Source organism: Quercus robur, chromosome 1, assembly GCF_932294415.1.
Source record: "Quercus robur chromosome 1, dhQueRobu3.1, whole genome shotgun sequence".
In the NCBI taxonomy this organism is placed as follows: Eukaryota; Viridiplantae; Streptophyta; class Magnoliopsida; order Fagales; family Fagaceae; genus Quercus; species Quercus robur.
In genome coordinates this window covers 15,154,986-15,182,747 of record NC_065534.1, presented here as the reverse complement: position 1 = coordinate 15,182,747, position 27,762 = coordinate 15,154,986, and the positions used below count along the sequence as shown (strand labels likewise).

Sequence of the window (27,762 nt, the reverse complement as noted above, 5' to 3'; positions counted from 1 at the left end):
GAGCCTTGGAGGGTTAAGGTAGTGTTAAACCTTGTAGTATAAATATGTGTCAGTTCACAATTGTCTATCAAACCTTCCATCTCTCAAGGAAGCTTTAGATAGAACTTTTCAGATAATCTGCATATTTTATAGTATACTTTGCCATGGATTCTCTTAGATCATTTCAAATGCTTTCTTTGTTCTTCCTAGTTTTCACATTTTCTGCTTCTGTTTCTGCTTTTAACATGCCAAGGCTTGGAACCCAGAGAAGAACAACGCAGCATGAACCCCAAACCAAATCTTCAACATCCAATCTTGAAGATCTTAAAACCTACTATTACACCCAAACACTAGATCACTTCAACTATAGGCCTGATAGCTACACTACTTTCAAACAAAGATATGTGATCAACTCTAAGTATTGGGGTGGAGCAAATGCAAGTGCACCAATATTTGCGTATCTTGGCGCAGAAGAATCCTTGGATGGCGATTTGCCCATCATTGGATTTCTCAGTGATAATGCCCCCAGGTTTAAGGCTCTCCAAGTATACATAGAGGTAAAACCTTAAAAGTGAATATGTCAATTATTTCACGTTTCACAATAACTATAGATAAACTCATAACCAACTTCCACACACATGCGCACGTGTGTGTGTATATATATATATATATATATGGAAAAGTCAATAGATGCACTAAGATTATTGGTTTAGAAAATATTTTTATAAATTTTTTATAAGAAAAGAAAAGAACAATTGATTTTTTTGACAATATTTTATATTTTTCATTAAAGTGATATTAAAAGTTTTTTAAAATAATTTGTTAGCAAATTTAATATTTGTGGGGTGGTGGAAGTTGTACTTCTATAAAAATAAGTTGGGCTTTAACAATTGTGCCAATTGGCCCCCCAAAAAAATTTCATGGAACCCAGTCCACCCTTTGAAATCTCGCGATGATACAATATAACATTCCACTGTTAGTTTTTATGTACATTGTACACCCCACCCAAATAAAACAAACACTTTTAATAAAACCTAATAAATGCTTAGTTGCCATATGTCCATCCTTTTTAATACTTTATAATAAGAATGCAAAAGTGCTATGTAATCAATGTTCAATTTTGAAGTGCATTGTGCACGGTGCACTACTTGAACTTATGAGGTTTTATTCGCCCATAAATTTGATTTTTTTTTCTTATCATCTCTTTTTTTTTCCTAGCTAATATTATCTTTTACTTTTGGATTTAGGTGCTTGATAAGTTGTGCTAACTTGGAATTTTTTATTTTATTTTATCTTTTTCTAGAAGAAAGTTTAGGTTGCAATAGAGATTTATATATTTGAAGATTTGAATAGGAAATCCTATAGAATTGATAACGAATAAATTTTATTCTATGAAAGATCAATGTTGAACATAACTTTTATAGGAGATTTTTTTTTTGTTTTTTTTTTTTTTATCAAATTACTCATTTTTGTACACTAATTTGAGTTTAGAAATGTTATTTAATTTCATTGATCATTTTGTGTATAATATATGTATGAGTTATGACTAACATATGAATAAGTAATTCGGACCCCTCAAATAAAAAATCATGCCTATGCCCCTCTGTGTGTGTATGTATATATATATATATATATATAATCAGCTTTTTTTTAAATATTTATTTGAGAATTGGATCTAATATTTATTTATTTATTGTATCTAACAATATACATAGTATAAAATTATTGAAAATTATAAATAATATGACTCTTTTTTTAAGAATTTAAATAACATGACAATAAATGTTCATTAAATTGTAATATTTGAACAGAACCATGAAATGAATCCATCTCAGATGGAGAAATTTTTTTTCCATTTTTCTGATGTGATATATGTTGGAATCCTACACTAATGAATTGTTGTATATATTATATATTCTAAATAGCATCGGTACTATGGGAAATCAGTACCATTTGGGTCAATGAAAGCGGCTATGAAAAATGAAAGCACTCGTGGTTATTTCAACTCAGTTCAGGCTATAGCCGATTATGCTGCTGTGCTCTTACACGTAAAGAAAAAGTTATCTGCAGAAAATTCTCCGGTAATTGTTATTGGAGGTTCCTATGGGGGAAGTAAGTCACTATAAATCCATTTTTTAAGCTACTAGTCGATCACTAACTTTTTCATGCTTTGTCTTAGTTTATTTTTCTCTTTTCTATGTAATTTTGCAGTGCTTGCATCATGGTTTCGGCTAAAGTATCCGCATATTGCCGTTGGAGCTGTAGCTTCTTCAGCTCCAATCCTGTACTTCGACACCATCGCACCACAAGCTGGATACTACTCTGTAGTAACCAAGGATTTTAAAGTGACGCATTAACTTACTTTATATTTATGGATTTAATGCTAAAATCAATTTTAAAAAATAAATTTAGAGATACACCATTTTTTACAGCTATTACATGACATGCATGTAACGCATGTTAGTTGTGCATAATAGAATTAGTGTTAATGGTGAACTAAAATAAAAGTTATTCAGCTTCAATCATAGTAAGTCATGTCAATAATTTAGAAAATATTGTATCACTAGTATTACTCAATTTAAGAGCTGCCTTCAAAAGCTTATAAAAACTGTGATGGCCGGTGCAGGAAACTAGTGAAAGTTGCTACGAAACCATACGGAAATCATGGGCGGAAATTGATAGGGTTGCTTCAAATCCTCATGGTCTTGAAGCCCTTAGCAAGAGATTCAATACTTGCAAGTACTACCACAGTTTTGCCTCATTGTTATATACAATTCTAAGAAAAAAATTCTCTCCATTTTAGCTTGATCAATTTTACATAACGTGGTACACTGATAAATTCAGAAAATAAAACCCTACTGATCATGAAATGGAGAGGATCTTGCTTCTAGGTGTCATTTCTAATCAATCTAAAACTTTTGTCTCCACAGTCGGTTAAATAGATCTTTCGATCTCAAGGACTATTTGGACTCGATATACTCTGATGCAGCTCAATATAATCACCCTCCAACATATCCACTTAGCGTTCTGTGCAGTGCCATAGATGGAGCTTCTGTAGGAACCGATACTCTTGGCCGAATATATGCGGGTGTAGTTGCTTATATGGGAAACCATACATGCTATGACATGAATGAATTCAATCGTCCAACTAAAACCCTTGATGGGTGGAGCTGGCAGGTAGCTTTCAGAGATCTACATTACATTTAATATTTAACTTATCACTCGTTGTATTATTGATGATAATATTAGCTATATTGTAAGTTTTAGGTCTTCTAATAAGTAAAAAAGCATAGTGGTAACATGTTTTAAATGTTATATATTATAAAATTAAGCTAATTATTTTAAAAATAGGTATAGTAGAAAATATTAATCAAGAATTATGAGAAGTATACCTCTAGATGCCCCTCAATATGGCTCTATTGGTGATTAGTTTTGGCATCATTAAGCCCTTCACTAAGTAGATCCCACCTAAAAGTATCCAAATGTGCATCAAAATGTACTAAATATAATTTTTTTTTTTTGCACAAAATTATTTGCTGCTACTAGATATCTCTTCTCTTTATTTATTTATTTAGGGAAAGAATGAGAAATTTCTTCCGACTACAAACATGAGTGGGTGCACGGAATTTGTTTGAATTTGTTATATTGATATGACTAATCTATATTATATTATATGTTCAGACATGTAGTGAGATGGTTATGCCCATTGGCCATGGTAGCAAGGACTCAATGTTCCCACCAGCACCTTTCAATCTAAACAAATTCATCAATGAATGCAAGAGCTTGTATGGTGTCATGCCTCAGCCTCACTGGGTGACTACTTACTACGGTGGTCAAGTATGTTTTTAATTAAGTACTTGTCCTTTTTTTTTTTTTTTTGAGGAACAATTCAGTACTTGTCCTTAATTTTTTTTTTTTTTTTTTGAGGAACAATTAAGTACTTGTCCTTAATTGACTTTGTTAAACTTTCAAAATTACTTCTGCTGATTTTCTCTGTATTCAGTGATGTTACTCGTTGCAAATTACCCTTTCGGCCTCTGATATTTGTCAAATGACTCAAATTATTGCAGGATTTGAAACTCACACTCCATAGGTTTGGTAGCAATATTATATTCTCCAACGGACTAAGAGATCCTTATAGTAGTGGCGGGTAAACAAAGAAACAAAACATATATATAAAAAATCAGCTTTTATGTTATTCATTTTATTTGGAAGTTTGTAAATTTTAATGTATTCTACCTACTTATTCGTTTGTCCAATCTTTGATCATAGGGTTTTGGAGAACATATCAGAAAGCATCCTTGCTGTCACTACAGTTAATGGTATTGATCATTTTATTAAAAAGATTGATACATATATGAAGGAGAAAAATAAAAAAAATAAACAAAACAATGGTTAAATAAACTATTATTAAGGAAGAAAAATCATGCATATAACCTATGGTGCTTCTTGTTCATTGTTAAAATGATGGTTAAATTATTAAGTTCACTATTTCCTAATTAAAATCTTTATGATAATTATCATCATACAATTATAGGTTTCGAAGATACTGTTTTGTTTTAGACCTGAGTGTGCTAAATGTTCACTTTCTGTAGGTTCTCATTGCTTGGACATACTCGTGGCAAAGCCAAGTGATCCGCAATGGTTGGTTATGCAAAGAAAGACAGAGGTCAAGATAATTGAAAAATGGATTGCCAATTACCACAATGATCTTCTAGAGTTCAAATAGCATGTTTAATATATATCAGAGGAACTCCACAATTAGTTTTCAGAAAGAATTATGGAGCCAAATAATGTAGCTAATGCTCAATCCGAAATCAACGAAAAAAAATATATTAAGTATTCTAAATTCCTGCACTCATGATGGTTATGGTTGAGCGATTATTGCACGTAATATGATATCATTAAAAAACTAATCATAGAATACTATTATGTTTACAATAGTTTCACAACAAATTTAAAGTGTCAAACTGTTATTACATATAGGCCGATCACTGATATCACTTTTTCACCCACTAATAACAAGTTAATACTTATAATTTATTATGAAAATTTTGTGAACATCACATTACTCATAATTATAATGATCAAGACTTAGAATTTCTTTTGTGGAATCCACCAGTTCTTAATGGATTTAAAGCGCATGTATATGTGACCACATTATATGCACTTGTGGGGGAAACAAGGGAAAAGAGTTTTATTGCCTCATCCTCAAAATAATCCCTAAAATTTTGATATTGGTGGGCATGCCACCCCATTAGGGACCAACTTTTTCATTTCTTATCCTTTTGTTATGTCCTCGAGCACCACTTCATTAATTAATACCCATATATCACTTGGCGTGTATGGCCGTGGTCCTCATTCAACAAAGGTAAACTTCCACTGTTATTCTTTTTCCCAAGGTCTCTTATGAGCATATAACAAATGGGACCATATATTAACCTAGAAGAGAAATAGAGGCAAAAGTAAAATGACTTTTAGAAAGATATATGGTAGAGAATATTGGACTTCCACAATTCAAATATAGATGAAGGTTATTCTCCAATTGTTGGTCTTTATGACTACATAGGTAAGCCATTGGTGCATTTTCAGGCGTGGCCATTATTTTGACATTATGCGACCTATGAGCAACAGTTTTTCAGTCAAAGAGAATGAGTTTCACACCTTTTTTTTTGGGTGAGGGAGAATGATTCTGGAGTCTAGACTTTTGCACCTTTATGGTCCACAATATATAGGCGAAGAGTGATGCACAATCCTTCTTTTTTCTTTTCTTTTTTACAGAAGTTGGTTTCACGTGGAACACAGACCTGCCAGTGGGTCCCGTGCACTATGCACGAGACCCACCAGCACTTTGAACGTCCACACATTGGTCTGAAATAACACTGTCAGTAGGTCCTATACACTGTTCACGGAATCCACAAACATCTTTTTTTCATCAAAACTTTAATTAAAAATAGGTCTCACAGCACTATTTACACATTTAAAATTTATTTTACTATAGTGTTTTCAGTTTTCAACAAAATAAATTGTATTCAAACATATCCTAAATTAATACATGTACTAATGTAATTGTCCTCGTGTGCACATTATGCAATGCAACTGTACGTTAAAATATAGTTGGAATACTCGTGCAACACAGGTAGTCACTAGTCATCTTTCTCTCTTAAGTTTTTAACTGATCATTAGCACATTTTAATTATGCTTAAACTGATAGAACCTTTCTTTCAATGATGGAAATGATAATCAACATTCAACAAGAATAATAACTTTCTAGTGGCAATGCAAGCAGCCTATCTTTTCTCGTAATTAGTGTACACACTGTAGAGAGGGAAAATTCCCGACCTATCACAAGCTGACACGTTGCATTACCAAGTTCACAAAATACAGCCAATTACAAAGCACCACGTATTGCTACTAGGTTTTGCTATTACTATTCAAAAACCAACAGAAATTCACCAAGTGTCATGCAAAAAAAACAATCACACATCAGCGCGTGTAAGCAATGACACAAGCAGTCCAGCACGTATAAGCGATGACACAAACAGTCCAGTACGTGTAAGCGATGACATAATTGGACCAATCAAGCTGTGACATGTGTCACCAATCAGACTCCGCCACGTGTCGCTCACCCACCCCCAAACTCCTATAAATAGAAGCCTTCCTAAGACATTTAAGGGGACCAAGATTCAGAGGTGAAAAAGTTCTGCAAGAATCAAGCCTCAAAGCCTTCAAGAACTTCAACCCCAAAATCGGAGAACATTCGAAGCAGAATCAACCAAATTATCTGCCTAGATCCTAAAGTTTGCGAGAATCAAGCTCAAAGTGTCCGAAAACATCAACAAATCACAAATCAGTGAAGCTCTATGGATCCAAACTTCTAAAAGCCCCGAAGAACTTCCACCACAAACCTTCGAAGACGAAGAAGACACGAAGAACACGAAGAACGTGAAGAACAAAGGATTTCTAACAAGCTCATAGCCAAAGATTCATTGTAATTCCATTTCAGCAATCTTCGATCCATCCCTCAACCAAATAGAAGGATATTCTGTGTTCAAGTCAAAATCACATTACCACAAATCCAATCAATAAGTCTTGCAAGGAGATCGAATCAAATGATCACTCTTTTGTAATTTCAGAGAATTGTACCACACAATCATCAATACTAATTCGCATTTGTGAAACTATTTTACTTGTTTGATTTATTTCAAACTAGAAATTTAGTCGTCTACACACACAAGATGAATCCTTGATCAATATGATGTTGATTTTCATAACAAATACTTTAATTTCGACCAAATTCACATATAAAAGCAAATTAGAATTCAGAAAAAACTAACGTTTATTGAATAGAAAAGCGATATGACCAGTTCTTTCCAAAGTCTGACCTATATATAGATATTTTGAAGATAAGACTGAAATTGTCACCATGCTCTTTTGAAGTGTTTTGCATGGATGCTTTAGCATGCACGGCACGAATATATATATATATATATAAATAGATTTAGAAAGTAAAGTTCATGTCCAGATAGACTTTATCGGGATGCAATTACTTATTATGCGATAGAGTACTTGGACATGAGCCATTAATCCTTATTTACAAAGGCATTCTTGTTTTTTCCTTAAAAAAAAAACAGACATTAATTCTTGTTTTTTTTTTTTTTTTTTTTTTTTTGGTTTGAGTGATACCTCTTTCTGTAGAGCACCTTGTTGGCTTGCTGCTTCTTGAGAGGGCAAAAATGTATTGACCCCTTACAAATTAATTAATTACCCTAGTTAATTAATTAAATTCAATTACATGCAATGGCGTGATAGCACAAACAAATCATCAACTAAACTAAATGCAATGGAAATTAAATTTGATATGGTGATTTTTTACGAATGAGGAAAACCACCAAGGCAAAAATCTCACCGGGTAATTTTAAGATCACCACTCCCAAAAATTCACTAATCAATAACAAGCGGTTACAAGTATAAGGAATCTTACTAACTACCCTTAGCCTATCCCGAAATACCAACCTACAGTTAAATCCTTACCCCAATACCCAATTGGACTTGTATTGTAGCGGCACTCTTTCCGATCAATGCAAGAATTCCAGTACATGACTAACAAATAATGCACAGATCCCAATACATGACTAACTCCCAACAATCTTGAAGAAGGTTGTTGGTTGTAGAAATCTTCACTTCATCAACAATGAAGAACAGGAAACTCCTTGGTTATAAAACCCTATGGCGCAAAGACGCAGTAGCTTCTTTCAAAGAAAACAAGGCACTAGATCAATTTCTGCATATATGACGACCTTTAAAATAAGCCTTATATATTTATAGGGTTGTGACAAAAAAAATCCTATACAAATACATAAGCTTGAGCCAAAAATCAGATCTGGAAATTCTGATTTCATAAGTCTCGACAGATACAACTTGTGTCTAGTTTCAACTTTAAACCTTGATAGATGTCCTTTCTATTGAGCTTCTGTCGAGCTTTAATGAATAGCTCTTCTTCACTTGTTTCTTGGTTAGATCTTTATGGCTTTAACACTTGACTTGAACAACATGTTTCTTGAAGTACTAAACTCATCCTAGATCTACCCAATTACAAGTAAAGTGCATTTTATCAGAGGATTAGCCAATTTACATAAAATATGTCCCTAACATTTCTATACAGATATCAGTTTTTATCTAATAAATTTATCTGCTATTTTTAACTTAAAAAGGTTTTTGGGCGCAAATGGCATATATATATATATATATATATATATATATATATAACTACATTCTGACTAGCCCTTGGAATTAGATTTATATAATTCTTTTATATAGAGAGAATCAGGATATAGTGTTCATATTGGGGCCAAAAACAAGTTACATTAATTAATAGTATATAACAAAATTATCGTCAAGAGTCTTGAAAAAAAAAAAATGTAGCATATGTAGATTTTTTTTCTTTTTCGAGAAACAGTAGTATATGTAGATTGATTTTAGAAACATAGCCCAATAAAATTAAACTTAGCCTCCCTTAACAATGTCGTTGGCCCTCTTAGCCCATTTAGCTAGACGTGACAAATGGGTGGATCGGGTTTACTATTTTTCACAAGAAATATTTTTTATATAAAAAAATGACATGTATTTGCCACTTGGAAAGTTACGCAGAAAATTACTTGATGTAAAATGCATTAATTTGAATTTACCACTCATATCAAGAAGGAGTTCAGTTAAACAAATTAATACTTGTTCAATAATATTAAAATTATAAAAATCCCAACATTACTAACCAAAACAAAATAGCACAAAGGATAAGTAAAACAAATACGCAAGTTTCATTTCTACACAATATCAACATCTCAAAACATAAAACAAAATTACAAATTAAATGCCTTATTGGATAACTAATTTGACAAAGAATAAAAACATATAAGAAACTTGCAATCTTGAAAACTAATTTTATAATCTATTATCAATTGTGATTGGCATTTTATTTCAATTTGAGAATATAGATTAAAGTTTGATTGTTTACTTATTTGTACATTGTCTCTTTTATGAATTATGAATATCATGTCTGAAACATGATATATTAACCCTAAGAACCCTTAACACAAAGTTTTACGACTTAATCACTTTTACTAAACTAGCACATTAGTCCAATATACGTGTTTAGCCAACTTTCATATTGCAAGCATGATATATATCAAAATAAGGCAAGTAAAGAGCAATATGAAAATGCAAAAAATAAACAAATCACACGAAAACACCGAGATATGTTTTTGAAGAGGAAAACCCGATCACCCAAGCGAAAAAAACCTCTCCACTGACCACCCATTGGAAAACTCCACTAGAATGAATAGTTGCAGTATATAGATGACTATAAAGCCTCCAGGCCTATATCTCCCTGTGTACTTGAGCTCTCTAAGCTCCAGCTAGCAACCAACTCCACGAGTCTTTTCTTCACCTAGCTTCTTGAAGTCACCACTATTGAGCCACCAATGGAAAGCCACCAAAGAATTTGGATTTGGATATGGCTTCTCATGTTTCCAATGCCATTCTCGCACTCGCAAGGTCTGTGTTTGTAGATGAGAAAGGTGTTTATGGAATATTAATCAAAGGAATGAATGAGATGGAAAAGAGAGGTGGGAACTTGGTTTTTCTCTAAGGGAAAAAGCTCTATCTTTTCATACAAAGGATTGGCTTCTCTCACTTGACCCCATTTTTGGTTTCTAGGGTGTGTTCAATACTTATCTGAAGCTTCTTGCCACACCTCACAGTTTTGTGTGTGTGTGCTTGTGTGTGTGTGTGCTGGCAAATTGACAGTGGTAGGTGCAATTGTAGAGTACAGAGGTCGTGCAACTCACGACCTGTTCTCCCCCTAAGGTTGCGAGGTGCACGATTGCACTCTTAGACAAAGACTTGCCACATGTATTTCAAGGGCAACTTAGGTCGTGAGATGGTCGCCTCCAGGCTGCGAAATCTCTAACTAATGCAGCTTCTAGTCTTCAATAAGAGGTTCAAGTACACTACCCCAACTTACATGAGAACCCATAAAACAATACATCACCAATAAAATGCATTACAAATAAACTTTTTTCACTGAATAAAGCCAACATAAAACATGATTTCTTAATGTCATTGTTAAGCAATACATACTCCAGAAAATATCATAATTTATTTTTAAAAACCATTTATTTTGGACATGAAATGTTAAAAAATAGGCCTAATCATTCATAATTTATGCTAATTTTATTGATACTTTGGTTTCACTCTTTTCACACTTATGAATGTTTCTCATACATGTCTATAATTTTAAATATATATTTTTAACTCTACTATAACCAAATTATCGTAGCATTTATTTTATTATTTGATATCTAAAAATCCTTATTCATTAGAGAATGTTTCAATAATTCATATTTCAATAAACTCACAACAAACAATTAAACCAATATTGTCTCTTTTTTTTTTTACCTCAAAATAATTTTAAAAAATTGTTTAGGTCACAGATCGGGTTGACCCTCAAACAAACAGGTCAAGTCATGCGTCAATTCATTTTTGCTTTAAGTTAAAAAAAGCGGGTCCGGATCGGGTATTTTTTAAGTCGGATCGACTAAAAAATTCTAACCTATTTTGCCAAATCTACATTTAGCCTTAAAAAATTAGCCCAATCAACAAATTTTACTAAGAAAGATTAGTTGTGCGAATTGTAGTGTTGGCATGGGTGCACAGTGCTGTGCCGTAGTGGGTGTTTTGTCAGTATGTGCCTCTTTTGGTTCATTCAATTTAGCTCTTTTTGATTTGTCCTAACATATAAATATATATATATATATATATATTTATTTTATTTTATTGTATTCTTTTTCACATAGCAACAATAATTATTTATTTTTTTTTTTTTTAAGATTTCTCTTTTGATAGATACTCCCTCCGTCCCACTTTGTTTGTTCTCTATTTCATTTTGGAATGTCTCAAAATATTGTCCTATTTCTAAAAATAAAAGTCATTAATTTACTAATATTCCTATTATACCCCTATTAATTTACTAATTCAATTTTTTTGATAAATTTATTTAAGGGTAGTTTTGAAAACTTATACATTTTTAAAATGTAGACAAGACAATAAATGATGTTCCCTTTTAAATTTTGACTTTTCAAACAGGACGAACAAAGTGGAATGGAAACAAAGTGGGATGGAGGGAGTAGTTGTGTTCTATTCGCTAGCTGGGGAACACTTTCAATAAATTCATGCAATCAATAAGCAAAAGTTCCAATAAGATAAGATTTTTATTTTTATTTTTATTTTTTTTGTGCCGAATAAGATAGGATTGTTGATGAGGTGGACCACAGCCGCCCCATCTAATTCTTCAAAGATATTGGTGATCCTAAGGATCCTTCGATAGTACTAGTCAATCCCGAAGGGCCAAAGCTCACCATAACACTAGTGAAATGACTGGAATCTATTATTCATGCTTATTGTATTACTGCTTCTCGAAAGCATAGAGATAGACATGAGAAATACAATGTCTTTGTAAATGACATTACTTTGACTCAGTGGTGTCATCTGTCATGTCACCCATCCAAACAAAGAGGAGCAGTTTTAGGGTAAGTTTAGCTACATCTTTTTGCCTTTTATTTTTGTCTCAAATTTATTTTTTTCAAATAATCTAACAAAAAGTCTCTAACTTTTGTTAGCCAAAAAAAAAAAAAAAATCATCAAAACTTTTTCATATACACACTTCTTATTTCAAAAACCATACTGGATTATTTAGAGGCTAATTTTGATAGTCTTATTTGAGTTTCTAATATAAATATATATATATATATATATATATTGTTGGGTTAAAATGAATTGACTTCTTGCAAATTAATTAATTACCCAAGTTAATTAATTTGGTTCAATTACATGCAATAGTGTAGTAGCACAAACAAATCACCAATTATACTAAATACAGCGGAAAATAAATTTGACACAGGTGATTTGTTTATGAATGGAGAAAACCATCGAGGCAAAACCCCATCGGGTGATTTTAAGGTCACTACTCCCAAGAATCCGCTATTATCAATCACAAGCGATTACAAGTATAAGGAATCTTACCAAACCCTTTGGCCTATCTCGAAATACTAACTTACAGTTAAACCCTTACCCCAATACCTAATTGAACTTGTATTATACGTAGCAGCAATCTTTCAGTTCAATGCACGAATCCTAGTACGTGACTAACCAATGATACAAGGATTCAAGTACGTGACTGACACCAGAAACTTGAAGAAGATGTTGACTGCAAAGTTCTTCAGTTCATCAAAAATGAAGATCAGGAAACTCCTTGATTACAAAACTCTTGACGTAAAGACGCAGTAGCTTCTTTAGAGAGAATAATGAACTAGCTCACTTTCTGCATGCACAACGGCCTTTAAAATAAGCCTTATATACGTCTAAGATTGTGAGGAAAAAAAAAACCCCTACACATGCATGTCAGTTAGGGCCAAAAATCAGATCTGGAAATTCTGTTTTCATAGATCTTGACAGATTCAGCTTCTGTCGAACTTCGTTCTTAAATCTCGATAGATACTGTTTCTGTCGAGGTATCTGTCGAGCTTTAATAAACAGCTCTTCTTCACTTATTTCTTGATCAGATCTTCATGGCTTTAACACTTGACTTAAACAACATGTTGCTTGAAGTCTTAAACTCATCCTAGATCTACCCAATTACAAATAAAGTGCATTTTGTCAAATGATTAGCCAATTACATAAAATATGTCCCTAACATATATATATATATATATATATATATATATATGTTCTTTATAGGATTCAAGAATTCTTTCTTTTTGATCTCTGCAATAGCTGTCCTAGGGAATTAGATAGATATGATAGATGGAATTTCGATTGGAGGTGTTTCTTCTAGCTTATACTAAATTGTTTCAGTTATATAGTTTTTTTGTTTGAATGAAATTCCGTCGGTTATTCTAAAAATCAAAATAAAAATAAAAGCCATACTGGATTTTATTGTAACTACTTGAAAACTTAGCACACATTCTAGAGTCCCAACGTGACATAAAATTCATTTTCAACAATATATTACATGACACGATAAAACTCATTACAATAATTAGTTACTAGTTTAGTCTAAATAATCGAAATGTAATAGTTAAGAAAGTCGCAAATAATTTATAATTTTTTGTTTTAAAAATGTAAGATAATTTCCATCCCTATCTCAACAACCAAACAAATTAATATATTGCACCATGATTTAGTGATCCAGCCGACAAGTAATTACCGATCATCTAATGAGCTTGTGTTGTAGGAAAAAAGGATCTTGTGTATTTGCTTCATGGAACGGAAACACAGGATATTCTCTCTTGTTGTAGGACAGGGCAGATAGCTACATATCAAGTATGGCGCTTGCTTCCTATCAAAAATAATAAAATAAAAATAAAAGTATGGCGCTTGCAGACTTATGTTGTCCTAACCTTCAAGCTCAAGGCATCATGAGTTTGGTAGTGCAAATATGGTGCTCTAGACCTATGTTGGTTTAAACCCAGTAAAATCTTATATGATACCTGTGGGGCCAGAGAATTCGTGGCCTAGGCCCACTCTACGTTAGAGCCCAAGGCCTAAGCCGAGGAGAGCTATTGCCGAGGACGCATAATGAAGGCACAAGGATATATATGGCCGAGGACGATCTTATGCTCTGTACCTCCCAAAACGCCCGACGAAAAGGACAAACTCCGTACAGGGACAGGATAAGGGAGAAAGCTGCCAACATTGTAATACATAATCCAACATCTGACAGGCCCATACCCCAAACCATGTTATTTAACTTTTCCAACCGCCCCCAACCACTCTAGGTATGGGTTGACGGGACAGATCTGCACCCCAGGAAGTAAAACTTACACGTGGACACTAAAAGGGAAAAGGAACACTAGTATAAAAGGAAAAGAAAGCGAAGGAGAAAGGCTCTCCGAGGAGGGGGGGGGGGGGGAAATCCTACAAAAAGGGAGAAGGGGAGGGATACTATGCTCCTCGGACGCTGTCCGAGGACTTAAATCCTACAACCCGCACTAATGGAAGGCTTAGCTAGTCAAACCCAGCCCACCCATATACAAGCTTCCATAGAAACCCCGATTACACCGCTGACCTGTGACTAAGGTTCTGCCTTTCAAGCCCACTCTCTACAAATCATATTGTTAGGGCCCTTTACTTACGAGCCCAATGTCATTCTTGGGCCACCAAATAAACGTGTCCCTACAATTGGCGCCTTCTGTGGGAAACGCTTGCGCGTTGGCACAGGTGGCGGTGGAGTTGAGCCTCTGTCAAGCAAAGGTCTGCGAAGGTTCCTCATTTTCAGCGAAATGCTGTTGTTGCTCCGACATAAATTTCCGCTAGGAGCTACGTCTCATAGTGCCAATGGTACGGGCAATCCTAGGGGCTTCTAACATCAAGCTAACTCCCCCCACCTTGGTCGAGGGGCTAACCTTCGAAAAATAAATAAATAAATAAACGAATACAAGTTTTGGACAGAACCAATGCCTTACATGGTCCTCGGACTCAAGCTTCTGGAGAAACCAACTACTTAGAAGAAAAACTACAAGTTTTGGACAGAACCAAGGCCTTGTATGGTCCTCGGACTCAAGCCTCTGGGGAAACCAACTACTTAGAAGAAAAACTACAAGTTTTGGACAGAACCAAGGCCTTGCATGGTCCTCGGACTCAAGCCTCTGGGAAAACCAAATACTTAGAAGAAAAACTACAAGTTTTGGACGGAACCAAGGCTTTATATGGTTCTCGGACTCAAGCCTCTGGGGAAACCAATTACTTAGAAGAAAAATACAAGTTTTGGACAGAACCAAGGCCTTGTATGGTCCTCGGACTCAAGCCTCTGGGGAAACCAACTACTTAGAAGAAAAATACAAGTTTTGGACAGAACCAAGGCCTTGCATGGTCCTCGGACTCAAGCCTCTGGGGAAACCAACTACTTAGAAGAAAAACTACAAGTTTTGGACAGAACCAAGGCCTTGTATGGTCCTCGGACTCAAGTCTCTGGGGAAACCAACTACTTAGAAAAAAAATACAAGTTTTGGACAGAACCAAGACCTTGCATGGTCCTCGGACTCAAGCCTCTGGGGAAACCAACTACTTAGAAGAAAAACTACAAGTTTTGGACAGAACCAAGGCCTTGTATGGTCCTCGGACTCAAGCCTCTGGGGAAACCAACTACTTAGAAGAAAAACTACAAGTTTTGGACAGAACCAAGGTCTTGTATGGTCCTCGGACTCAAGCTTCTAGGGAAACCAACTACTTAGAAGAAAAACTACAAGTTTTGGACAGAACCAAGACCTTGTATGGTCCTCGGACTCAAGCCTCTGGGGAAACCAACTACTTAGAAGAAAAATACAAGTTTTGGACAGAACCAAGGCCTTGCATGGTCCTCGGACTCAAGCCTCTGGGGAAACCAACTACTTAGAAGAAAAACTACAAGTTTTGGACAGAACCAAGGCCTTGTATGGTCCTCGGACTCAAGCCTCTGGGAAAACCAACTACTTAGAAGAAAAACTACAAGTTTTGGACAGAACCAAGGTCTTGTATGGTCCTCGGACTCAAGCTTCTAGGGAAACCAACTACTTAGAAGAAAAACTACAAGTTTTGGACAGAACCAAGACCTTGTATGGTCCTCGGACTCAAGCCTCTGGGGAAACCAACTACTTAGAAGAAAAATACAAGTTTTGGACTGAACCAAGGCCTTGCATGGTCCTCGGACTCAAGCCTCTGGAGAAACCAACTACTTAGAAGAAAAACTACAAGTTTTGGACATAACCAAGGTCTTGTATGGTCCTTGGACTCAAGTCTCTGGGGAAACCAACTACTTAGAAAAAAAATACAAGTTTTGGACTGAACCAAGGCCTTGCATGGTTCTCGAACTCAAGCCTCTCGGGAAACCAACTACTTAGAAGAAAAACTACAAGTTTTGGACAGACCCAAGGCCTTGTATGGTCCTCGAACTCAAGCCTCTGGGGAAACCAATTACTTAGAAGAAAAACTACAAGTTTTGGACAGAACCAAGGCCTTGCATGGTCCTCGGACTCAAGCCTCTAGGGAAACCAACTACTTAGAAGAAAAACTACAAGTTTTGGACAGAACCAAGGCCTTGTATGGTCCTCGGACTCAAGTTTCTGGGGAAACCAACTACTTAGAAGAAAAACTACAAGTTTTGGACAGAACCAAGGCCTTGTATGGTCCTTGGACTCAAGCTTCTGGGGAAACCAACTACTTAGAAGAAAAATACAAGTTTTGGACAAAACCAAGGCCTTGCATGGTCTTCGGGCTCAAGCCTCTGGGGAAACCAACTACTTAGAAGAAACAATACAAGTTTTGGACACAACCTGGGGTTATATGGCCCTTAGACTTTACCCCGTAGAGAAGTTACCCATTAATATTTGGGTTGGTCCCTAGACTGAATGGAATCCCCAGTTTACCCTCGGATCCTCAATACCAGGGGAACTGATGCGGTCATGATAGGGTCAGGTGTTATCAAAGACACGGCCAAAGTCCCTCACTGCTCGGCAACCCTCTCGGATGGTTTACTTTGAGTTTATCATGCTCGGACGGCTGCCTCACACGCATTACGAAGCGTTCAGCTGTTATCTAGGTTATTCTCATAAGTTTAATATACTACAAGTTAGCACTATTATATTCGGTAATGTCGGAAAGTTCAAGTTAATAGCTTTTTGTTTTAAGGTTCCCTGCCCTAAGTGTCATTAAAGGAAAATAAACATGTAGTACACCCATTCACAAAGTAATTGCTGCAGAATAGAAAAATACATAGAAGGAAATAGATTCATCTTTTATTGAGATAAAGAAAAGAGTACAACGTACAATGAAAGAGCTTGAATAAGCTTACGCTAGAAACTAACTACATAAGCAAAAAGAAAATATACAAGGGAGTGAACAGAAAACAGAAGAGAGATGCAGCAGTTCTAAAACGGCGTCCACGAAAACCATTCCTCAATACTTTTACATGCCTATAACTCAAACAGCAAAAGAACCCAACTTATGGCTAGCACCGTTGAAGAAAAGGTGCAGGAAACCCAACTTAAGGCTAGCACCGTTGAAGAAAAGGTGCAGGGAGCCGGAAGTTGATGAGCCTCCATGTTAACCGCGCCTGCGATAGAGCAGACGACGCTGATGGCGGAAAACCTTACATCTGACGCACCAAGAATCTGATGCGACCAGTACCTGCTTCGGATTTTGATTGAAAAAGGCAAAGATACCATCCCCACCTTATCAAAACGGAAGATCATCTTGAGTCTGTGTCTCCCCTGTCCAGACCACACCACCTTGAGTCGCGGAGGGGTCCGGTGCCTCTGTGGCGGGTGTAGTCCCTTTACCCCCACCCGTGCCTCAAACATATTGCACTAAAGGTGGATAGCACTGGATATGGAGACTATGATTATGGCTGAAGGATTCTGATTTTGAAGGGAGCCGAAGGGTTTATGTGTAAGGGGAATAACCTCCTATCCTGCTTATATAAAGGGCAAGGTGGTGGCATTTAATTTATGCGGGTTTCCAAGGAACGCTACGGACAAGACGATTTTGGCTCGATTTCCAACACCATCTGCAACCACAAGATTTAAAGGTCCTCGTGAAGGCGCGCCTCGAACACTGAAACATTAGAGGACACCGTGTGAGTAAAAACTAAAGGGATGCCTCTTAGTTTAGCACTTCTCACTTACAAATGGAAAAACACAAACATCAGTAAAGTACAGAATTTGAACGGGCCATGATGTGGGCCTAACATCACCAAAACCCTCCTCCCCAACTAAAAAGTTGGGCAACAGGATTTTGAGGGGCTATTGTGGGGCTAGAGAATTCGTGGCCCAGGCCCACTCTACGTTAGAGCCCAAGGCCTAAGCCGAGGAGAGCTATTGCCGAGGACGCATAATGAAGGCACAAGGATATGGCCGAGGACGATCTTATGCTCTGTACCTCCCAAAACGCTCGACGAAAAGGACAAACTCCGTACAGGGACAGGACAAGGGAGAAAGCTGCCAACATCGTAATACATAATCCAGCATCTGACAGGCCCATACCCCAAACCATGTTATTAAACTTTTTCAACCGCCCCCAACCACTCTAGGTATGGGTTGACGGGACAGATCTACACCCCAGGAAGTAAAACTTACACGTGGACACTAAAAGGGAAAAGGAACACTAGTATAAAAGGAAAAGAAAGCGAAGGAGAAAGGCTCTCCGAGGAGGGGGGGGGGGAAATCCTACAAAAAGGGAGAAGGGGAGGGATACTATGCTTCTCGGACAGCGTCCGAGGACTTAAATCCTACAACCCGCACTAATGGAAGGCTTAGCTAGTCAAGCCCAGCCCACCCATATACAAGCTTCCATAGAAACCCCGATTACATCGCTGACCTGTGACTAAGGTTCTGCCTTTCAAGCCCACTCTCTACAAATCATATTGTTAAGGCCCTTTACTTACGAGCCCAATGTCATTCTTGGGCCGCCAAATAAACGTGTCCCTACAATACCCATGTCTCAGTGACCTAATCCATGTAATTTAAGCATGGGTGAACTTTTTACAAGCATCACCAAAATTAAATTCATTATTTCTTAGTAATTACGCTTCATAGGTAGGGATGGCAATAACAACCCAACCCGCGGGTACCCAGCCCAATCCAACCCCAATGGGTCGGGTTTTACTCAGCTCGATAAAGAATAGGGGCGGGTATGGGTAAAAAAAAAAAAAATTTAAAAAAAAAAAAAAAAAAAAACCCCTCTAAAGCAGGTCTTGGTCGAATCCAAGTTTTATCAAAACCTAGCCCTAACCTGAACCCAGACCCAATCCGGTTAGCCTAAATGTAAAATTACAAAAAAACCTACCTATATATATATAAATATATATATATATATCACAACCGTAACCCTAAAACTCATTTCTCTCTCAACTCAGCCGCCTCTCTTACCTCACCCTCACTAACTCTCACTCTCACTCTCATTTCATCCGCCCCTCATAGTCTCACCTAATCATCCTCACCCTCACCATATTCACTCACCAACCCACCCTCACCTTCATGGAGGAGGACGGATCTCGTGGTGGTTGTCGTTTGTCACGGAGGAGCGCGGGATTGTTAGATCAAAGAGAGATGTGGTCGTGTTGTTAGATCGGAGCACAGGATTGTTAGATTGGAGAGATGTGATGATCGGAGGAGTTCTTGGTCATGCTTAGTTCAAGCGAAGCACAGGGGTGGGATTGATGGCTGAAACCACCGTCGTGTTTGAGTTCTTCAGTTTTTTTTTTTTTTTTTTGGTTCATTTCCTCTCTTAGTTTTTTTTTTTTTTTTTTTTTTTTTGGGTATTTATTTAAGGATTCAATATGTATAGAATTTAATGCATGTGTATATTTTGTGTTGGTTTAGTTGACTATAGCGCCTGAGATAACTTTAAAGAATGTGAATCAGAGTTGATGTTTTTGTTAATGTAAAAATCTGTCCATAAATGGAGTTTTGTTTCTTCTATTTGTTGTGTTTATTTATTATTTATTTTTTTTCTAAGAATCTTATTTCAGCAAGACTGATAATACAATGTTGATTGATTTGTGTTGTTGTTTGTGTTTCTGTTTCTGTTTGGTTTTTTTTTTTTTTTTAAATAAGATTGGGTTGGATTGGGCCCCGGATTAGGCCCAGAAGTGGCTGGATGGGGCCCGCAGAGACCCAACAGGGTGGGTTTGGGGCTAAAAAAAAAAACTCGTTTATTAAACGGGCCGGGTCAGGGTAACGGGGGAGGGCTCGCAGGTCAAGTCCTGGCATCAAAAAACTCGACCCAAACCCAACCCATTGCCATTCCGATTCACAGCTCTCATGTATTATAAGAAAGGGATTTGTCAATATGATTTGATGAAGTAATAATTTTTGTGGGTGGGCCGAAAAGAGTGGACCCATCCCCAGAACAACTTAGGCCCATTTTGGGGTGGTCTCGGCCCAAGATAGGCCCATGCTAGCCAAGAGTATAATGAAACATCCTAGATAAGGGACCCCACCTCGGAAAACTTTCCTACAAGAACCCATATAAGCCGAAGATGCAAGGCAACGTCTTGGGAGAATCCGCCCGCCAGACATAGGATTCGGTATCTAGCATAAGTTACTAGAGTATCACCTCAACAGCGGATAGTGGTTCCTCTCTCTAATACATGACATGACATAATTGAACTATAAACAAGACTTAAGAAACCACCCAAGCCTTATGGGTGAGGGGAACCACCAACAAACTGGATATTCTCTCATTATGACTGTCTCACTGAAACAATGGTATAAATTGGAGGGGAGGGGCAAAAATTGGGGGTTAGAACAAAATTTAGGGAAGAGATACACAAGATAAAAGTGAGGACATAATCTTGGGATTATTGAGGTCTTGTTCAGACCTCAAGCAGGGAATTCGACAATAGCAAAGTCTTCTCAACTAGGCCTACTTCAAAGCATTCCTACAAAAATTAGAACCAGTGTGTGATCCATCTTAGCATAAATCACTTTAGGAGTCTCCCATTGTAGGCTATACCCAATCCAAAATACAAATAAATTGGGGCCCAAATCCCAGAAAGCCCAAGGTTTTTTGGAAAGGAGCCACCACAATTTAAAAAATTGAAACATGGAAGCAAATGGGATGTTATAATACTATGAAGCTAGTGGAGTGGAATTTCCTTTTTATGATTAGAAGATGGAAACTAATTTGTAAGCCATTTTGATTTGTCTGCCACAAAGCTACATATTTAAGCACCATGATTTTTTTTTATACGTTTTTTTTTTTTTTTTTTTACACACACTAAAACTTAATTACATTTAGTTCCTAAATTTTAGTATATAAGCGATTTTAGTCTCTAAAATTTAAAATAATTGCTTTTAGTCTCTAAACTTATGCTCGACGCCGAATCCACCCGCCAGACATAGGATTCGGCGTCGAGCATAAGTTACTAGAGTATCACCTCAACGGCGGATAGTGGGTCCTCTCTCTAATACATGACATGACATAATTGAACTATAGACAAGAGTTAAGAAACCACCCAAGCCTTATGGGTGAAGGGAACCACCAACAAACTAGATATTCTCTCATCATGACTGCCTCACTTAAATAATGGTATAAATTGGAGGGGAGGAGCAAAAATTGGGGGAGAGATACACAAGATAAAAGTGAGGACATAATCTTGGGATTATTGAGGTCTTGTTCGGACCTCAAGCAGGGAATCCGACAGTAGCAAAGTCTTCTTAACTAGGCCTACTTCAAAGCATTCCTACAAAAATTAGAACCAGTGTGTGATCCATCTTAGCATAAATCACTTTAGGAGTCTCCCATTATGGGCTATACCCAATCCAAAATACAAATAAATTGGGGCCCAAATCCCAGAAAGCCCAGGGTTTTTTGGAAAGGAGCCACCACAATTTAAAAAAATTGAAACATGGAAGCAAATGGGATGTTATAATACTATGAAGCTAGTGGAGTGGAATTTCCTTTTTATGATTAGAAGATGGAAACTAATTTGTAAGCCATTCTGATTTGTCTGCCACAAAGCTACATCTTTAAGCACCATGATAGTTGTTTATATGTTTTCTTTTTACACACTAAAACTTAAATACATTTAGTTCCTAAAATTTAGTATATAAGCGATTTTAGTCTCTAAAATTTAAAATAATTGCTTTTAGTCCTTTAGAGACCAAAATCCAATAATTTCAAGTTTCTTAGGGACTTAAAACAAGCAATTTAAGTTTCTTAAGGACTAAAGGCAATTACTTTAAAATTCAGGGACTAAAAAGAAATACTTTAAAATTCATAGACTAAAATCACTTATGTGCTGAAATTTAAGGGTATAGGATTAACTTCGTCACCACTTTATAGTTGCATTGAATATAATAGTTTTTAGAAAAGATAAAATAATCAATACAATTATATATTTGAATTTAATTGGAGAACCTAATCTACAATAACAAAGAAATTGTAATTCCCTGCTTGATATCTAAAAAAAAAAAAAAAATACATTATTGATATAAAAAATCATATAATAATTGACTAGATTATTGTAGATTACATTATTGATATAAATTTGTTACAAAAACCATATAATTTCAATCGCCTGGTATATATCTAAAAAAAAGATTACATTATTGATATAAATTTGTTACAAAAATCATATCACAAATACATTCAAAAAATTCCTTCTCTAATTCATAAAGGCGATGGCTTGGAAAAAAAAAAAAAAAAAAAGTGATCCCAATATATATATATATATATATATATATATATTTATCAAAGTTGACTAGACTCCTTACCATGGAGACCCTCCTAAACCAATGAGGAAACAAGAGCTGAGGTTGAATATATGTACGCCATCAAAGTGGACAAAGCTTATGTCAGCTAAGGCTATCTATACAGAGGTAAGCACTTTATGCACCTAGCCAAATAACGATAATTTGGCAATTTCTTGGTATATATCAATTCATATAATAAGACAAGTTTTTTTTTTTATTATTAATTAAAAAAGGAAATATCTTTTCCAATTTTTATCACACAAATTCACTCACTATCTATATATGAAACATCTTTATCCTCATAAATGATAAATCCCAACAAACAAATAGTATGGTGGAGCCGTTGGAGGTTAAGGTAGTGTTAAACCTTGTAGTATAAATATGTGTCAATTCACAATTGTCTAACATCAAACCTTCTATCTCTCAAGGAGGCTCTAGATAGAACTTTTCGTGAGATAATCTGCATATTTTATGGTATACTTTGCCATGGATACTCTTAGATCATTTCAACTGCTTTCTTTGTTCTTCCTAGTTTTCACATTTTCTGCTTCTGTTTTTGCTTTTAACATGCCAAGGCTTGGAACCCAAAGAAAAACAACGCAGCGTGAACCCCAAACCACATCTTCAATATCCAATCTTGAAGATCTCAAAACCTACTATTACACCCAAACACTTGATCACTTCAACTATAGGCCTGATAGCTACACCACTTTCAAACAAAGATATGTGATCAACTCTAGGTATTGGGGTGGAGCAAATGCAAGTGCACCAATATTTGCGTATCTTGGCGCAGAAGAATCCTTGGATGACGATTTGCCCATCATTGGATTTCTAAGTGATAGTGCCCCCAGGTTTAAGGCTCTCCAAGTATACATAGAGGTAAACTTTAAAAAGTGATGTGTCAATTATTTCACGTTTCACAATACCTATAAACTTATAACCAATTACTATATATATATATATATATATATATATATATATATATATATATATATATGATAAGGGTCATGTTAACAGATATGGGTAATAATTAATAATTTATTTTAGAAAAATTTTGACATTATTTTTATAAAAAATTGTAAAAACTGTCAAAATATTTTTTTCTCTTTTTTCATAAAAACTTTTTAAAAATAAATTATTAACCATAAGATCATTCGTTAACATTTTTCATATAATAAAATTACCCTGAACATTTTTTTAGACTGTAATATTTAAACCGAACCATAAAATGAATCCTCAGACGAAGAAAAGCTTTTTCCGTTTTGATGTGATATGTATCGGAATCTTACACTAAGAAGTTGTTGTATATATTATTTATTCTAAATAGCATCGGTACTATGGGAAATCAGTACCATTTGGGTCAATGGAGGCGGCTTTGAAAAATGAAAGCATTCGTGGTTATTTCAACTCAGTTCAAGCTATAGCCGATTATGCTGCTGTGCTCTTACACATAAAGAAAAAGCTATCTGCAGAAAATTCTCCGGTAATTGTTGTTGGAGGTTCCTATGGGGGAAGTAAGTCATTCTAAATCCATTTTTTTAGACAATAGCTACTAGTCTATCACAACTTTTTCATGTTTTTTCTTACTTTATTTTTCTCTTTTTTACATAATTTTGCAGTGCTTGCATCATGGTTTCGGCTAAAGTATCCGCATATTGCCCTTGGAGCTGTAGCTGCTTCAGCTCCAATCCTGTACTTTGACACCATCGCACCACAAGCTGGATACTACTCTATAGTAACCAAGGATTTTAAAGTAACTCATTAACTTACCTTATATTTATGGATTTAATGTTAAAATCGATTTAAAACAATAAATTTAGAGATACAACATTTTTCACAATTATGATATGACATGGATGTTATTTGTGCATAATAAAATTAATATCAATAATAAACCCAAATAAAATAATCATAGCAAGTCACGTCAATTTAAAAGCTGCCCTCAAAAGCTTATAGAAACTGTGATGGCCCGTGCAGGAAACTAGTGAAAGTTGCTACGAAACCATACGGGAATCATGGGCGGAAATTGATAGGGTTGCTTCAAAGCCTCATGGTCTTGAAGCCCTTGGCAAGAGATTCAATACTTGCAAGTACTAGCACAGTTTTGCCTCATTGTTATATAAAATTCTAGCTAAGAAAACAATTCTCTCCATTTTATATTGATCAACTTTGCATAGCGTGATACACTGTCAAATTCAGAAAATAAAAAACCTAATGATCATGAAATAGAGAGGATCTAGTTTCTAGGGGTCATTTCTAATCAATCTAAAAAATTTTTCTCCGCAGTCGGTTAAATGGATCTGTTGATCTCAAGGACTATTTGGACGCAATATATACTGAAGCAGCTCAATATAATCACCCCCCAACATATCCACTTAGCGTTCTGTGCAGTGCCATAGATGGAGCTTCTGTAGGAACCGATACTCTTGGCCGAGTATATGCGGGTGTAGTTGCTTATATGGGAAACCATACATGCTATGACATGGATTTTTACAATCGTCCAACTGAAACCCATGAGGGGTGGAACTGGCAGGTACAGCTTTCACAGTTCTACATTACAAGACCATAATAATAATATAATTAATGATGATAATAGCTACTGTAAGTTTTAGGTCTTCTAATGACTAAAAAAAGCATAGTGGTAACATGTTTTAAATGTTATATATTATAAGATATATTAAGCTAATTATTTTAAAAATAGGAATAGTAGAAAATATTAATCAAGAATTATGAGAAGTAAACCTCTAGATGCACTTCAATATGGCTCTATTGGTGATTAGTTTTGGCATCATTAAGCCCTTCACTAAGTAGATCCCACCTAAAAGTATCCAAATGTGCATCAAAATGTACTAAATATAATCTTTTTGCACAAAATTATTTTCTGTCACTCGATATCTCTCCTATTTATTTATTTAGCGAAGGAATGAGAAATTTTTTCCAACTACAAACATGAGTAGGTGCACGGAATTTGTTTGAGTTGGTTATAATGATATGACTAATCTATATATTATATTATATGTTCAGACATGTAGTGAGATGGTTATGCCCATTGGCCATGATAGCAAGGACTCAATGTTCCCACCAGCACCTTTCAATCTAAACAAATTCATCAATGAATGCAAGAGCTTGTATGGTGTCATGCCTCAGCCTCACTGGGTGACAACTTACTACGGTGGTCAAGTATGTTTTTAATTTAAGTACTTGTCCTTAATTGACTTAGTTAAACATTTCAAAATTACTTTTGATGATTTTGTCTGTATTCAGTGATGTTACTCGTTGCAAATTACTCTTTGGGCTTCTGATAATAGTCAAATGACTCAAATTATTGCAGGATTTGAAACTCGCACTCCATAGGTTTGGTAGCAATATTATATTCTCCAACGGACTAAGAGATCCTTACAGTAGTGGCGGGTAAACAAAAAACAAACTAAATAAATAAATAATCAGCTTTTTAGTTATTCATTTTATTTGGAAGTTTGTAAATTTTAATGTATTCTACCTACTTATTCGTTTGTCCATCTCTGATCATAGGGTTTTGGAGAACATATCAGAAAGTATCCTTGCTGTCACTACAGTTAATGGTATTGATCATTTCATTAAAAAAATTGTTACCTGAAGGAAAATAAATAATATAAAAAAATAAAATAAAGACATAATATAAACAAAACAATGGTTAAATAAACTATTATTAGGGAAGAAAAAATCATGCATATAACCTATGGTGCCTCTTGTTCATTGTTAAAATGATGGTTAAATTATTAAGTTCACTATTTCCTAATTTATATTCTTTATGATAATTGTCATGCATATAACCTACGTGCTAAATGTTCATTTTCTGCAGGTTCTCATTGCTTGGACATACTCGTGGCAAAGCCAAGTGATCCGCAATGGTTGGTTATGCAAAGAAAGACAGAGGTCAAGATAATTGAAAAATGGATTGCGAATTACCATGATGATCTTCTAGCTTTCAAATAGCATGTTTAATACATATCAGAGGAACTCCACATATAGTTTCAGAAAGAATTATGGAGCCAAATAATGTAGTTAACGCTCAATCCGAAATCAATGAAAAAATATTAAGTATTCTAAATTCCTGCACTCATGATAGTTGAGCGATTATTGCATGTAATATGATATCTGTGTGTTCGTTTAGACCCCTCAAACAGATTGTTTAACCTAATATATTAACCAAGTGATTATTTAGATTAATTATTCAGATCTAGGTTAAATAAGCATATATCATATCATTCACAAAAGTGGAAAAATAAATAACACAATGATATGATGACCCAAAAAAACCAATGAAACTAACCGTTTCAAGATATAAACCTGGAGACGATTTGACATAACTATCCTCAAGGTAAAGTAAATCCACTATAAGAAAATTGAAGTTTTTACAATCAAATTTAACCTTAAATCTATTGTTACCTCATATAGTAACTTACTAACACGACCACGTGCAAGCTCCGAATCCACAGGCTCCTTCTCTTCTTGGATTTACAAGTTACAGCAACACAAGCCGCCTTGCTTGTGACTTTGAGATCCCACTCAAAGGTTTCAAATTACTATCGGTAATGATCTTGATGCAACAACTATGTTCTACTAACACTTTATTGTAGTTCTTACTCCAGTAGATTCTTGTGTTGTTAGAAGGTACAAAACCTCTCAGATCTCACAAAGAGTAACACACAAGCTTTCTAAAAATCTTCAAAACGTGGCTAATGTTTCTTTTTTATATGTGGAGAAGTTAGAATGAAACCTTAAACGTTTTCGCGGGCTTAGGCCTGATTTAAAAATCTGTAGAATTTCTGTTGCTGCGATTTTCAATCAATCGAGCCTAATTTCTCGATCGATCGAGTAAGGCAGAAATTGTCTTCCTTTTTCTACAATCAGTTGGACTTGAACCTTAAAACCAACACATTTAATCATTGCCTAACACCTAGACTAGACATATTTTGCTCTCGATTTGCCAACACAATAAAAATATGATTCTAAA

General features: G+C 35.4%; 1 protein-coding gene across 3 annotated transcripts; it reads left to right on the top strand.

Moving 5' to 3' along the window:
* Positions 1-61: 61 nt before the first annotated feature.
* LOC126722715 (uncharacterized) lies at positions 62-26,864 on the top strand. Of its 3 annotated transcripts, none has more exons than XM_050425873.1 (9): positions 62-536; positions 1,905-2,091; positions 2,191-2,324; positions 2,606-2,718; positions 2,910-3,156; positions 3,661-3,816; positions 4,050-4,129; positions 4,252-4,301; positions 4,575-4,836. In XM_050425873.1, the coding sequence occupies exons 1-9, from the start codon at positions 144-146 to the stop codon at positions 4,706-4,708; spliced, it is 1,494 nt and encodes a 497-aa protein (XP_050281830.1). In that variant the 5' UTR covers positions 62-143; the 3' UTR covers positions 4,709-4,836. The 3 variants fall into 3 exon arrangements, with proteins under 3 accessions (XP_050281830.1, XP_050281832.1, XP_050281826.1); XM_050425875.1 differs by lacking the exons at positions 1,905-2,091; positions 2,191-2,324; positions 2,606-2,718; ... (3 more) ...; positions 4,252-4,301; positions 4,575-4,836 and adding exons at positions 24,094-24,280; positions 24,386-24,519; positions 24,744-24,856; ... (3 more) ...; positions 26,298-26,347; positions 26,608-26,864 and having other exon boundaries at positions 65-536; XM_050425869.1 differs by lacking the exons at positions 62-536; positions 1,905-2,091; positions 2,191-2,324; ... (4 more) ...; positions 4,252-4,301; positions 4,575-4,836 and adding exons at positions 23,166-23,645; positions 24,094-24,280; positions 24,386-24,519; ... (4 more) ...; positions 26,298-26,347; positions 26,608-26,864.
* Positions 26,865-27,762: the final 898 nt, after the last annotated feature.

Coding starts and splice junctions, on each gene's coding strand:
- LOC126722715 (XM_050425869.1), top strand. CDS start 23,238: ATGGTATACTTTGCCATGGATACTCTTAGATCATTTCAACTGCTTTCT. Junction 25,947..26,097: donor CAACTTACTACGGTGGTCAA/GTATGTTTTTAA, acceptor AAATTATTGCAG/GATTTGAAACTCGCACTCCA. Junction 26,178..26,297: donor GATCCTTACAGTAGTGGCGG/GTAAACAAAAAA, acceptor CTCTGATCATAG/GGTTTTGGAGAACATATCAG.